Consider the following 15521-nt stretch of genomic DNA (forward strand, 5'->3'; position numbering starts at 1 on the left):
GCAAAAATAAATTCATATCTGTGCATATGGGAAGTGTGATGTGATCAGCACCAAACATTTAATTTTTATTTAAGTTTCGTGTTTGCCCGACCCTGTGTCCGAGTGGTTAGCACATCGCGCTGCGACGCCAAGGGTCCCGGGTTCGAATCCCGGTCGGGCATGGTTGTTTGTGAATGTCCATTTTCATCCATTTCATCACTCATCTTCGCAAATTAGCCAAGAGGTGCAAAACGCGAAGTAAAATAAACTAAATCAATCAATCATTAAGTTCCGTGTGTTGCAATCATGAAATTAAATTTTAATTAACTTTTTTTTCCTATCCATCTCTCTCTCAAATCTATATAGCCTGTTCATATTTGGCATGTCGGCCATTTTGTTTACGTAGCAAAAAAAAATCTCAAGCCACTTTTTTGCGAATGCTCGTTCTGTAGCCATAAGTATAATTGGATATAGTTGTCAGATTTTATTTAATTTGAGGTTTAATATCAATAAGCGTGCATAAAAACTAAATATTTTAAATAAATAAGATTCGAATAACTATGTACTTCCACTAGCCTTTGCGATGGCGCAGCGGTAGCGTCGTTGCCTTGTAATCAAGGGTTCGATACCCGCACAAGTAGTTCTTGAAACTGTAGGTCCAGTCCCGATTAGCCTTACTGTGCATAAAGTGGACTTAAAACATCAAATCAATCAGTACTTCCACTAGCCTCTGCGATGGCGCAGCGATAACGTCGTTGTCTTGTAATCAAGAGTTCGATACCCGGTGGAGGCACAAGTGGTTCTTGAAACTGTAGGTTCAGTCTCGATTAGCCTTACTGTGCATAAAGTGTACTTAAAACATCAAATCAATCAGTACTTCCACTAGATATCAAAAACACGCAACTCTCCTCTATTTTTTTTCTTGCCTTCCTCTAACAATTTAACACATTTTTTTTTTTTTTAAATATGCCCCGCACACATATTTTCTACCTACCAACAACGGCACACGGAAGAAAAAAGATATTCCAGCTACCAAGATGCATGCTTCAAATATACTTATAAATCAAAGCCAACTCATGCAAGCTAAGAAACAAAGTTACTTACTTTTGGAAAATACTGCGGAAATGCTCTTCACTAACGTTAAAAATGAAACAGAACTTTCTCCTATAGCGTTTTAAGTTTTATACGGTTTTCTAATGGTTCAAAAGTAAAATGTTAGCCAACGCAACGTGGACCAATAGAAATCCGAGACAATCCGCTCTAGAAGATTCTTCCCCTACATTTCAGCCACATCATTTTTTGCGTGTGTGTGCTTCTACACATGGCAGCTGTATGATGTTTTTTTTCGTTTTTTTTTTTTGATGCAGGATGCGCGTGTATCATCGAAGAGGAAAACATAAACTATGCGTGCGACTCTCGCATGTTAATTCAGCGATCACCAATAGATAGCTGAGGATGCGGGACTCGAGAGGAAATTAACAAGTGAGACGTCGTGATAAGATTGCACGCAATTTCCCACGAGAGAAATAAACAGGTTATGCTTGCTGCTAACTAACGTCACTATTTCTCAACAGTTGCCAGAGCTGATGTTAACAACCTGCTGTACAGATAGCATCATCTGTATAAAACATGAACAAAACGCCAGCGAGGAATTCAGCTGCTAAAAAGCCAGGAAGTATAACTTCCGTCGTACTAAAGCCTACCTATTATTGAATTTGTGTCATTAGCACACGCAGAGAGAGGGAACGAAATTGTCGTTTCTAGATGTCCACAGGTAAAAGCATAATATTTTCAAATACGATATGACAGTCGCTTTTTTCGATACCGAAAAACTAAATACAATAAGTATATATATATTTACAATATTAATGTTTATTTAACAATATCTACCTATGAATTTGCCTCGAACGAAAACATGTTATAGAAAACATTTTTCCAGCCGTAAGTTCAAAATTTTTGGTCCCCCTCTTCCCCCCTAAATCGCATTACATACATACATACATGTGGAAAAAAAACAAAAAAAAAACAATTATTATTATTATTATTTTGTTTGTTTGCTTGCGTCACAATACGGAAATAATAAGAGGCGCGCGCGTGTGTGTGTGGCACATCGTTCCCGAGAGAGGTAGGTTTACAAAGGTCACGATATATAAACATTTAACCGGGACTTGGAAAATTACGATAAGGTGCATTCATCCTTCAAGGATGAGAGAGTGCATCATTTACTCATCACGCTGTGTCAGCGCAACAAATAAATGCGCGGAACGTGGAGAGAAAGTGAGTTTTTTTTTTTTTTTTTTTTTAGGTTTTGATGAAATTTTCGTAGGTTGGCAACACTGTGGCTCACTTCAGTGAATTAAAGTGAGTTTTTGATGTTTTGGTGCTGTTTTCTACGCTGGGAAACATCGTCAGCGCAATAAATGAGGCACAGAACGTGGAGAGAAAGTGAGTTTTTCAGGTTTTTTTGATCCTCACTTAATGTTGCAGAACCGGGCCACCTACACTACTTAAGGGACATAATCTTCAAACATGTTTGTGAAAGTAATCGCTACAACTTCACAGTATGTGTTACATCATTGCATACATAGCGAAATCACGATAAGACAAAGACCGACTCTGCTGCCACGAGCATCTTTATTGAGGTTCCAGCAGAAAAAGAACGTGGCAGCAGACACTACCTTAAAATTATCCGATATGCCATCTGGTGAGATTTTCAGGAATCACTCCACGTAGGACACCTCGCTGCGATTCGCCGTGTTGAAGCCATTGAAAGCATGGAGCAGGGTGTGCTTTTCCGGCTTCCCGCGCTACGGCGGCACGTGAAGGTCTTCTGCTAGAGTGACGTCAAAAAGGGGACCCCTCAGCTGCGGGCCGCTTAATAACATGTAAAATCATACAAGTTTATCGCCTCAAAGAGGCGATTATAACTCTTGGGAAGCAATGTTTATAACATGTAGTTCTTCTTCACTGCTTTCCCGTGCCTTCTCAAGTTAACTGAGGATGGCAAACGAACAAATTCATGCTGAATTCAGCAAAAAGGGAATCAATGTCTTTGGGTCTTTAACACTATTTGTCTACACTTCTACATGCAACAATAAAGTTGGTTGGTTGGATGATTGGTTGATTAAGTGTTTTAAGTCCACTTTATGCACAGTAAGGCTAATCGGGACTGGAATCCGAACCACCATGTGCCTTCACCGGGTATCGACCCCGGGACCCCTTGATTGCGAGACACAGCAATGAAATTAAATGATTATTAGATGAGAGTCTCATATTGAGACGAGCACAATAGATAGAACACCCGAAAAATCGTAAAGTGAAACAATTTTAAATGCCTGTGTGTGCTGGAGGGGGGTGGGAGTAGAGTCTTGTGCGCATATTTTCATGCAAATAGTTTACTAACTTCATTAATTATAGCATGGACATAACTGCAACAGGATCGAGAGAGTAAGATTGAACGGAAAGGATTAAGTAAGTCCCTCTACATGTATATAATGGGTCTCCATGACAGCATAACGCTTTAGGAAGCCAGAGGCCCCAGTTTGAACCATATTAAGGCATATAGCAATGCTTGTCTCATTCTCCACTCATTAGTTCATCATTCATCCTCATAGTAGCGATCAACCCAGTAGAAATTCGTATTTAAATGAACGACACATACATACATATTGATTTGTTATTATTTCGTTTTTCTGCTACTTCTGGCTAATCGCGAAGATGAGGATGAATCGTGATAAGATGAGGCGGGTGAAGGGACAATCATAAACATGTAAGGACAACACAATACGAGCCCCACCAAGGATTATAATGGACCACGAGGCCAGACGCCAGAGCCTCGCTAGTCACTAGTATGTAAAATGCAGTCCAGGGTGTACTACGTGGAAATTAATACAATTGGGCACTCAGTATATATATTTATATATGTGTGTGTGTGTGTGTGTGTGTGTGTGTGTGTGTGTGTGTGTGTGTGTGTGTGTGTGTGTGAGTAAAACTATTATTATTATGAAGTTACAATTACGCAATAATAAACTTCTAAGCCGTATGAATGCAAATATTGCCATCAGTTTCAATAATACGAATGTCTATAACAGTATCCTTCTTATTTAATTTTTATTTAACACGTAGTGGGTTTTTTTTTGATACGGAAGAAACATGCATCAAATTATGTCAATATATTGTACATATCTTCAGGTAGTGTTGTATTTTAAAAATTTTCAGCAACTTCTTTGCAGGGGCGACTTATTGTTGAGAAGAATTAATTGAAGTTACTGCTGCATAACATAATAAGTACGCGTATATTACAAAATCATAGAGAAAATGCAGTGGGTGGAGGATGTCTATGCAATTTATCCTAGTGGGGGAATTTTCTTTAAGGGGATTCTCTTAACGAGAGAGATAGCATTCCAAAACCTTTCCCTCTTTGAGCACTGCTGCCTCTCCTGTGAAAAAATCTTGCGGGCGTCTTTGTCAAATTGCGTCATTACGAGGCAAATATTTTTTTCTTATTTTTGGGTTGCTTTCCTGCAACTTTTACCTAATTGGAAGGCGAGGATGAGTAATGAATAGATGAAATAGATGGACACCCGCAAAGGAACACAATGTCCAGGCGGGACTCGAGCCTTAAACCTTCGCTGGGTAGCGAGATCGTTACTGAACCAATTAACGTTCTCATCTATTTCTATTTTGAGGGCCTCCCGATGGCGTAGTGGTGGCGTCATCGCCTTATAATCAAGGGATCCCGGGTTCGATACCCGGTGGAGGCACATAGTGGCTCGGATCCCACTTTAAACTGTAGGTCCAGTCCCAATTAGCCTCAATGTGCATAAACTGGACTTGAAACGCCAATTCAATCAATCTATCTTATTATTTCACGTCGCTTTTTGACATATAGAGCAAACTAGGGCAATGAAATGAAAATGAAAGATGAAATAGATAAGACACACAATGATACACACCCATGCCTCAACCAAGATTCGCTTCTGAGTTCATAGAGCGTTACGCAAGCCATTCTTCCAGGTAAGGGATATACGACAGACGATTTGACGTACACCGAGGGGGTTCATACCTGCAGTTAGGAACATTCAAATGGAAAGTAATTGCTTCCAGTTTCCGAAAGCGACATGACTTTCATTGTTCGGTATAAGCCAACTTCGAGGCACAGATTTCTTCCAGATGTCAGAATAATCTGCAGGTCCAGTAGTAGCGATCAGGTATTCGTTTACAGAAGTGCTTGTGCTGTTTGTCTTGAATATTAAAGCGAGTAATTTTAGGTCGTATTACGTGTATTCGGTGTCTGTACCATGAATAAGCGTGCCAAAGGTAAACATTCTTATGCTGTTGCAGAGTGTACCAATTGGGGCTTTAAGGAATCTGGCACCATATCTATTTCTATTTTGAGGGCCTCCCCAATGGCATTGTGGTGGCGTCATCGCCTTATAATCGAGGGATTCCGAGTTCGGTACCCGGTGGAGGCACGTATTGGTTCGGATATGGAAAAAGTTATTCAATTTGAGATTGTGTTTGCATCCTTCCATGGGTCAACTGTTTCCAAAAAAAAAAGTAAAGTAGTCCCCTGTGCTTAGCACCACGCCATGAAGGCGTATAGGGGGGTGTGGGGGCAACGCCCCACACTTTCTTGATCCAGTCATGAGTGGGGGTGATGTGATCAGCATCACCCCCCTGACCGCCTCTACCCCCCAGGGTTTCCCCCAGGTACCCATGTTATTCGACGCTGGGTGGGCGCCGGAGCCGCTTCCAACTGTTTCCAAGCAACATAAAGTTATGGACACTCTAAAGACAGTACTTCAGTCAAAATTTCCTGAAGTTAACGAAAATATTATTTCCCTGTATGTCAGAACAAGAACTTTTATTAGAATTCGACATTTGAATAAACTAATGAAACTCAAGTCCATGGAAGCAAGTGCAGCGAGAAAAAGACGACAGTGGGTAGCATCGTCTTCAAAATCATGTCTCCAGGAAGGGTAAGTTGTAATGAATTTTTATTCTTACTGATATTTATTTCCGCCTCGGCCTCCACCGTATAGTGATTAACAAATCACATCGCTAAATCAAGACAGAGGCCAGGCCTATTGTTCATGTATTTGTTATTTGACGTCGCTTTTTTACCACTTTTGGTTAATCGCGGCGATGAGTGTTGATCACATAAAATTGATGAAAGGGCAGGCATAAAGAACATCAATGCCTACGACGTGACTCCAAGTCGAGAACTTCAGTGATGGGATTCAAAGTCGAACACGCGGTTGACCAGATTCGCCATCGAGCTGACACGAGTTTCTTTGAATTTATTAAGGGATAACACTTTCCCACGACACTGCATTTTATCCATTTATTATTTATTTATTAATTTCTAAAAAACATATTTTGATGTTACGGTATTTTAAACACAAATCAGTGTAGGTAGAATATTTCTGCAATTTTACCATAGTGTAAACTTTAATGTAAGCGAAAGCATGTGTGCATCACTAGTTAAAGATTTTCACATCTAAAAAAAAATATCCAAAACCCATTTCCACCTCACTCAAGGATTATGTTAATTCAATTCAAATTGTACGCGGGTTCAGTGCCATGAATCTAACCTTTACTGAACAGAATGAGATTGGTTCAATTTCGCTGATATCCCTTTGTCGCTGTTCTATTTTCATTAGATACGAGCTCCAATTACCATTTTAATCCTTCGTTGTAAAAGTTATTCAAACACAAAAATAGTTGTCGGGGGTCATTTTAAAGTCTTTTTTACTTCATTACTGTCTTCATTTGATTTTTTTATTTTCTAAGAATTTCGGCGGCCTGCAGCCCCTTAAGCCTCCCCCCTCCCTCCCTGCGTACACCAGTGTTTGCCACACTCATCTAGCCTACGCTCCCATCAAATTTATCATTTCATCATTCATTTTTATTGTTGCGGTTACCCTAAATACGTGCCCGACCCTGTGGCCGAGTGGTTAGCACATCGCACTTCGACGCCAAGGGTCCCGGGTTCGAATCCCGGTCGCGCTTGGTTGTTTGTCAATGTTCATTCATCAGTTTCATCATTTCATCACTCATCCCCATCTTCGCAAATTAGCCAAGAGGCACAAAACGCGAAGTAAAATCAACTAAATCAATCAATCAATCAACCTAAATACGTAGAAAAGCGACGTCATATAACAACAGCTACAGCGACATCCTATGTATACTAGACATATAAATTATAATGAACAAATTATTAATAACAAACATCTGTGAAAATTTGAAGGTATGAAGGATAATAAGTATTGGTCTGGTAGCGAAATATTTATTACGTAAAATTGTATTTATTTACCCATACGCAACTTCAGATTTCAATGTAGCGGTGATATAAGAGGATAGTCGTGATTACTTTTTGTTTGATTTGTATAACGCCATTTATTGTAATTGCGTGCTGTAAACTTCTTCATATTATTGCCTAGGTCTTATTCCTTGCGTTTTACTTATTATTCTACTTCAAATGGTTAATAGAACCAAGATGTGGACAATTAAAAATGAAAATATTTCCCGTAAGCTTCCATTGCTACGCGAGCCTCTCCACTTGACAGATCCCCTTGGTCACGTCAGAGCTCGTAAAGGCTTCTGGCCAATGGGAGTGCTCCGTGTCTCGGAATGCTCTTCCTAAAATGCTACTATATTCCTTGAGCATGGGGAACAATAGAAAAAGTACCGTATACTGTTCAGTTTTTTGCTCTAAATCGTTTTGTGGTTCAGGACAAGTGAAAAGCTTACATGTGTTTTCCACCCCGTGGAATCAACAAAATGAACTGTTTAAATAAATCAGGGAAAACAGAACTGATTGACAAGATTGGCATAACTGAAATGCGGCAAGGAAATTACGAAGAATGTACAGTCTGTTCACTCTATTTTCCGAAATAATCTTTCGGAAAGATCATGATGGTACGAGAAAACACTTCCCCGAACTTCCACAACTATAAAGAAACTGCATTCGGTAAGTAATTTCTCCTGTAAATTTGACGAAATCCGTTTGTCCGATACGAGAAATTTACCGTGATTTTATTGCCATGAAAGTAAGTTTTAAATTGTTCTTTATGAATACAAAATTTTTTTGGATAACATTATCGTATGAGGGAAACTGATTCCTTCAAATTTCCTTCAAATTTACGGGGAAAGTACTTGCGGAAATCATTTTCTTTAGCGTTGTGGAAGTTCCTGAATGTAGATTTGATCCATTTTAATGTGATTGCGTGTTGTTTTCTGCTAAAATCTCTGTCCGACACGCTGTTTCTGCTCCCGCCATTTGCTTTCTGCACGAGAGTGCAATGTTCCGTGTGTTAAGATGATGCAACCCGGTAGCCAGTGTATCAGCCTCGCCGTGTTTTCATTAAAACATCACGTGTCGAGTGTTTTTAATTATTTTTTTTAACTATGCTTGCCTAACCTAACTTAACCTAACCTAACCTTACGGAAAATGTTTTTTGGGGCTAACGTGAATGGTTTTCGGGGCTAACGTCAATGGTTTGTGGGGCTAACGTCAATGGTTTGTGAGGCTAACGTGAATGGTATTCAATGGTATTAGCATAGGCTAATTTCAAATCTGGGCACGAAAGTAGATATTTTACAGTGAACGTGGTTGCAACACTGCATAAATCGACAAAACACACTCAGAAAGCCCCCTAAACCAGTACGCTATCACGGCCATAATGTGTTACACATTCGAAACAACAAGTAACAAACAGTAAGTACACGTAAATCTAAGAAATAGACATTGATATGCATTATTTCACTTAAGGAAATGTTCCACATTCGAAAATAACACGTTAGCAAAGTAAAGAAGTCCGAAATATATGATTCGTAGGTGTTTCCCTCATACAATAATAGTACCTTTTTTTCGAAAACAATGTATTATGTATGTAATTTTGAACAGGTGCAAGTCGATTAAGTGCAAAGCTGAAAATAGTTTGAAAATTAATCAATGTCGGTAATCATAAAGGTAAGTCAGAAAAACATAATTGACATGCTAATGTTGCTGTTTCATTCAGTATGTCAATTTTCAGTGAAGACTGAAAATAGCTTCAATGAAATTGTTGTTATTGTAATTACCATTATCCGGTGTTCTTATTAAACCAGCCTGCCTCTTTGGGGAAAAAATGAAACATTTCTTTCCTCCCAAGTTTTTTATAAAGGTGAATTGCTATATTTTCAAATCAATTCTGAGAGCCCAGTTAGGCAGTTACAGCCGAGGTGCAGTTCAGATGAAACAGCACCGCTTTGAAAATCCGTGCGTATACATTAGTTTCGTGTGTGTTTTCCGTGTTATTTTTATCATAATTAAATGCTTCGCTCTCAGCACAGCTTCACCTTCGTTGAAATATAACACGTAATTTAAATGTTTCTTCCATACCAGCAATGACAACACGCTGCTATTACGTACTACTGCTGAATGTAAACAAAGATCTATCCTACATAGAGCGGCCATATTGGAAGTGACACTAGCGCTCAGGTGGTAATTTTAATCACGAAAAGGACATGTTTTATTGCTACTTGCTTTCCTCGACTAGATGGTTAGGTTAGGTGGGAAGAGAGAAAAAAGTGAGAGTAGATCGCGGATGGCTACATAAAATAGTGCGCCCCAAGGGGAATGATTTCTATAAGATTTGTATTGATTGAAAAGAAATGTGGTCATTAATTATCAAATTGATTCTTAACACATGCAATGACATTGTACAGTGGTGGTTGGTTTGGTAATTGAAAAGTGTAAAATAGGAAGGAGTGAAAAAAAAAAGAATGATGGTGATGGTGCATAAAGGTCAAGAAAAGGTCGGGGGAATTTGCGGAAAAAGTGTATCGATCTAGGACTCACTTTATGTTCTAAGTGAGTACATCTTGTTCGGCATTCTTCGCAGGAGGAAATGACGAATGTGTGTTCCTGGATGTGATCGATTACACCCATTTCCCGGTAAAAAGTGTAACCAATTTCTCATGGCACAAGGTAGGCAGTTTGAGAATGGCCAACGGCAGGTAAGGGTGAAGCCAGTGAATGTAATCATGAAGGTGTTTGCATAACAGTGCATTACTACAGTATTTGAACCATGCAACCAACATGAGCCCACCCTTAAGTTTTCCTCGAATAATAGGAAAAGTATATCCAACCTGTGTTTGTTATCGATCCATTTCTCAGTGAAGGTTTGCATGTACTCACGTGGCACATGTACGTCAGAAATCTGGTTCTTGTTCAGCGACTCGCATGTAGTTTGCTGGGTGTGTGCATGTAATAATCAACAGGTACATAGCAATAAATGTACCGTTTTTCTGAGCCAGTAAAGTTGATATATTCAGAATAAATGTTTGGTTTATGACGTGGTGGAAATTCCTTCAAGTAGTGATTATTTCCAGGCCACTTACTGCACGAATAAGCTAACTGTGATTCCACAAGTCAGCGAAGTGATAAATTTCAAGAATAAATTATCATAATTACTATTAGGATTAATGTAATGGTGAAAGTACAGTCTACTTATAGGTCACATAGGGTGACTTCAAGAATAAAGTGGAAATTGTTCATCTATTTGTAGGAACATTTGAAACCTTAACTGCGCAGATCTTTATATGTATGTTCCTTGAAAGTTTGATTTTACTTATGGCCATATCTTTACATGTTATGTAATACAAGGCGAATTACATTATCAAAGGTAAGGACGATTGGGATTGGTCTGTCAGATCTAATGATCTAATGTGTGTCATATACAATTTGTTTTTCCTGAATAAATACCAGTAATGTTAACTGTGATTCTTTGAGATGAATGTCTGACTTGTCCATACAATATTTGAATTTAATCTTGTACTAATCTTGCATTTCCTTCCAGAAGGGGAAGATTTCACAGTGCATGTTAAGATAGTACACATCGTGACACATGGGATGGTGAATGCTGGTTATTTGATTAATTTGTAGCATGACAGTAGTCGTTGAATTCCTTTTCAGCATGTAATTACAGATAAATTTTATGTCTCAGCAATTATGAAAAAGTAGAGAGAAAATATGATGGGGGAGAATATTTACCAATCTTACTTGAATGTTTTGACCTTGCGACTCGATATTGACTGACTGCTGATCTATAGTACTTGCGTTTAAGAAGGACCAATAACCAATTCTGTATAGGGTGCCCGAGAAAGAGGGACAAATTTTAAATCTCTTTATTTTCTTTTCATTGTTCAGTTCTACAATTAATTTTTTTAAAGTAAGCTATTTTTTTTATTTTTGGTTCATGCAAAGGTAACCTCAGGCATAGCATCCTGCGGTACTGCACGGTAGTTTGGTGAAAGTCAATCAGGGAAGGAAGGTTCTCAACTTTGAGTTTTTTAGGATAAGGAAAGTATGAGGTAGGATTTTCACGTAACATCTTAAGTTGAGCAACCACGCCAGGGGCAGACCATAATAATACTGTGTTTAATCAACCGTTAACAATTTCTCTTTCAATAGTTTGTTTTTTACACTCTATTTTGTTTTCAATTGGAACGCCATCTGAAGTTTGTTTGTAAAATATATTTTCAGATTTCAAGTGCCTCACCCTCATCATCACAGATGGAGTTTCATGATCACTCTTTGTCGAACCTACTGAAGGCAGAGCCTGACCTCATGACATGCTCAATAAAGAGGGAATCCCAAGATATTCCTCTTCATGAAGAGTCAAATGAAAACACTTGGCAGCCATGATTATCATCAGTTAATAAATCTGAACAAATGAAAGTCGATAACTCAGGGGATGATGGTGGTAGCTACTCTCATGTATATCTGCACTCTGGTGCTGGGATGAGTGAATTTTTGCCTGAGGATAGTAAATATTTGGATACTAGAGAATACGTTGGACAGTTTAGTGCTGTTGCATTCAAAACTGATGAGAGTGAAAATGTTAAAGTAGAGTCTGCAGATGTGAAGAATGAATTCACAATTGAAGATGAATATCCAGGTGCAGAGACAGAAAGGTGAGTGCATGAAGAATTTTGAAATGAGTAGGACAAAACTTTCATCAGGGGTAAAATAATACAGGGCACCCAGTTGCATGGTGCTTGAAAATTTTCACCTTGCGCCTGAATTTTCAAATCCAATTCTAAAAATACATATATATTAGGGTGGGTTGAAAACATACAAAAGTTGTAGTGCAGATTTGAAACAACTGTAAATTGATGCTCTTCAGATACAAACTGAAATGTGTAAAAAGTAAGTTCTTCAAGATTTGTTTTGATACCTGAACTTTACCTTGATTTTTTTAATATTTTTCACTTACAGACAGATATAGAGTATGTATTGTATACACATTCTGAACTGTTTATTGCAGTAGTACGGTAGTACAGGCTGGAAACAACTTTGGATCGAAGCTCTCTAGAGATACAAAGTGAAATGTGTTGGAAGTTATTTATTCCAGATTTGTTTTCATACCACAAATTTACCTTAATTTTTTAATTTTTTTTTTAAAATTACAGCCAGATATAGAGTAAATATACTCACATTCCTAGATGCTAAGCAACTGACATGGTACAAAATCTCACAGAAAATCAGACTTTTTCTGTATTGAAGGTATTTCTGTTCGAGAATGTTTGGTTTGTATTATTGCACCATGTCGAGAAGTATGACCAAAGACCCTACTAGAAACAACGGAGACATCTTTGACATTTCTTTCAACATTGACCGAATGACACGGATGCTTTGGCAGGAGAATTTGTTGATTACTAGCCAAAATATCATCACTAATATCTTCAAGTAGACGTGGGGGGGGGGGGGGGTGATAGGAGTACTCTCCCAGTCTATTAGTTCCATGTAGGAAGTAGCACTGAGATTGATTTTTACCTGCTTTTTATCAAAGCAGCAGACTTGCACATTGATGGAATTCTTCTTTCTTGCTTGAAGAATTTGTTGCATGAAAATGTTCTTATGCTTTCATGTTAATCTGCAACACCAGCTAGCAACAAGTTTTTTTGGATGACAAAAATAGAAATTATTTAGGACTGGAGAAATGATCTGATCCTCAGGAGGAAGTTCTTGATACTGTGATACAATAAAGTGAAAATTCTTTGCACCATCTTGACAGAAGGGATCGAAGCAGATATAGAACAATATGGGAGCATAGAAGTTCAGTATGAATTGTAGCAAATGCTTCATGTCATCAGATGGGGTTTCTGCTGAAACGTACAATGGAAGCAGTCTGTTAGCTTTAGTGAGCCACCTTGCTGTGCAGTTTTCAAGTACTGCAGATTATTATGATGTGCATTTTGTGCCCCTTGCTGAATCAATAAGCATATTCTTAGTAAATACAGCTGGTCAGAACTTAGATCTTTCGTAACTGTGTTAGGAACATCAACCACAGAGCCTGAGATTGGTTCAAAGTAGTTTGGTTTGAGGATCAAAGAACAGCAGTTTGGTTATAGGTCCTTCATGTGACGATGAGCCAGTTGTCCTCCCATCAACCACACTAAATAACTTCCTGAGTGGCAGTTCATTACCATGTAACATGCATATGAGCCATTGAAGTGGTCTCTTAAGATGTAACGCCAGCATTGTGATTATTCCATTCGTGGGACCCATATTCACAGGAGTTCCATCACAAATTACTGCTCTTAAAGTCTCTGTAGATCTTGTACGTTCAATAATATCCTGAATTTCATTAAATACATCTCGAGATTTTCCTGATTTAGGACTAACGTGATCGATGTAACATGCATCTGAAATGACACTAGCACATAATGTTCTTCTCTAACTTTCCTACGCACACTTCCAGTATCAACGAGTGTTTCGTCTATTTTTCCATCGAAACCAATGCAGACTATACCTGCGTGTTGCAGCAAATTCTCCTCTGACTGTTTGTCTCTCCAGTATTTTCTTTAGCGTTGTAAATTACTTGGATCAACAGTGTTTATTGGTGACAGAAGTTCGAGTTCCTTGAGGGCAGCATTAACTATGAGACATGCATCTCTATTGCTCACATTTGTCCTGTCCAATGCTTTACACAACTCAGGATACTGGTTTCTATTTTGAGGGTGGCATTCTCCATTTGTTCTGATTCTAAGGAGAATGTGTCTTCTAGCACATCACTCTCACTGCTTGATAATTCAATTGAACTGACACATTTCTGTGTATCTTTGGGCCTCGTCTTATTTTCAAATATCAACCTTTTCCTTTTTCTTTCCTGAAGTTTCATGTTCTCTGTTCATTCCTTGTGCACTCTTCCTATTACCATGCATCTTGAGGTGTTTTGATCAAGCCAGAATTCCCATTCCAATGCAGGGATTTGTTTTTCATTGGGACATTGACACTGATTGCATTCAACTACACCATTATGGACACACTTGCATGCGCTAATGTCGAAGAGATGAGAAAATTCTTTTATTTTCTCTCGATAGGTTACAGAGGATTGTTTATTTTTTTAATATTTCATCAAATCATTCACATTCACTATGAGTCTCTTCACTTTCACTATAACACTTCTATCTTTGTTAGATGATTAACGCTGGCATCTTTGTTGGCCACATGATGGAGCTTGTAGGCTCTAAAAACATCCTCAGCCAGTGGTAGCTGATTTTCGACAAGTGGCTGTGGATAACCGATTATTGCATGCCTGTCTTTTTGCCTTGTTGCACATGCCATGATAAGTCTTGCAATAACGGTAACATACACTGCACTCCACAGGACTTATCTCAAGCCTCTAATAGTCTGGATCTGGAATGAGACAGAAATAGCTCTCAATCAGTATTGAAACCGGTGGCTCAGTCGGTAACGCGTCTGACTACCATGCACAAGGTCCCGGGTTCGATCCCCGGCCGGTTCAAATCCGGGAACTTTTCTAACGTAGGAAGCGGCCCCGGCGCCCACCCAGCGTCGAATAACATGGGTACCTGGGGGAAACCCTGGGGGGTAAAGGCGGTCAGGGGTGTGATGCTGATCACATCACCCCCACTCACGACCGGATCAAGAAAGTGTGGGGCATTACCCCCACACCCCCTATACTCCTTCATGGCGTATTGCTAAGCACAGGGGAACACTTTACCTTTACCAGTATTGAAACCAAAGAACAAAACATAGACATTTCATAACTTAAGAAATAGTGAAAAAACGTGAAAGAACTAAAAAACTAAAGTTGGGCACCCTAGACATTGCTTAAATGCAAAATTATTTTTTGTCCCACTACAAGGAAGCCAAGGAGCACCAATTTGCCCATTTTGGTTATCCCACCAAAATTCAACCAATGTAATATATATATATATATATATATAAAAAGCTACAGCATTATACTTTATATATATATATATATATATATATATATATATATATATATATATATATATATATATATTACAATACAGGGTCATCCGTTTGGGATGTCAGAAAAGTATAATGCTGTAGCTTTTATGTTAATGTATATGTATCGATGCAATTTGCGGTAATGTACATGGCAAAGATGGGATTTTGCAACAATGACTTCTGCGAGACAACGCAGCAGTAGTTCATAGTGCAATCAACAGATGGCATGTATAGAGGCGCGTGTGCTCAGTGTTCAGTGTTGATACAG

The 15521-nt window shown here is 38.7% G+C and overlaps 1 protein-coding gene across 2 annotated transcripts in view; it reads left to right on the plus strand.

Moving 5' to 3' along the window:
• LOC145981297 (uncharacterized) overlaps positions 1 to 15521 on the plus strand; it is a 77663-nt gene that overhangs the window by 16908 nt on the left and 45234 nt on the right. The window contains exons 1-2 of one of the 2 annotated variants that reach the window (XM_083114485.1): positions 8015 to 8033; positions 11513 to 11943. In XM_083114485.1, coding sequence (XP_082970611.1) covers positions 11702 to 11943 — 242 coding nt within the window. In that variant the 5' untranslated portion in view covers positions 8015 to 8033; positions 11513 to 11701. Of the gene's footprint in view, positions 1 to 8014; positions 8034 to 11512; positions 11944 to 15521 lie in introns of those variants that run through there. The other variant, XM_083114486.1, reaches the window with a different exon arrangement.

This window comes from Lepisma saccharinum, chromosome 29 (assembly GCF_977018435.1).
Source record: "Lepisma saccharinum chromosome 29, izLepSacc3.1, whole genome shotgun sequence".
NCBI lineage: Eukaryota > Metazoa > Arthropoda > Insecta > Zygentoma > Lepismatidae > Lepisma > Lepisma saccharinum.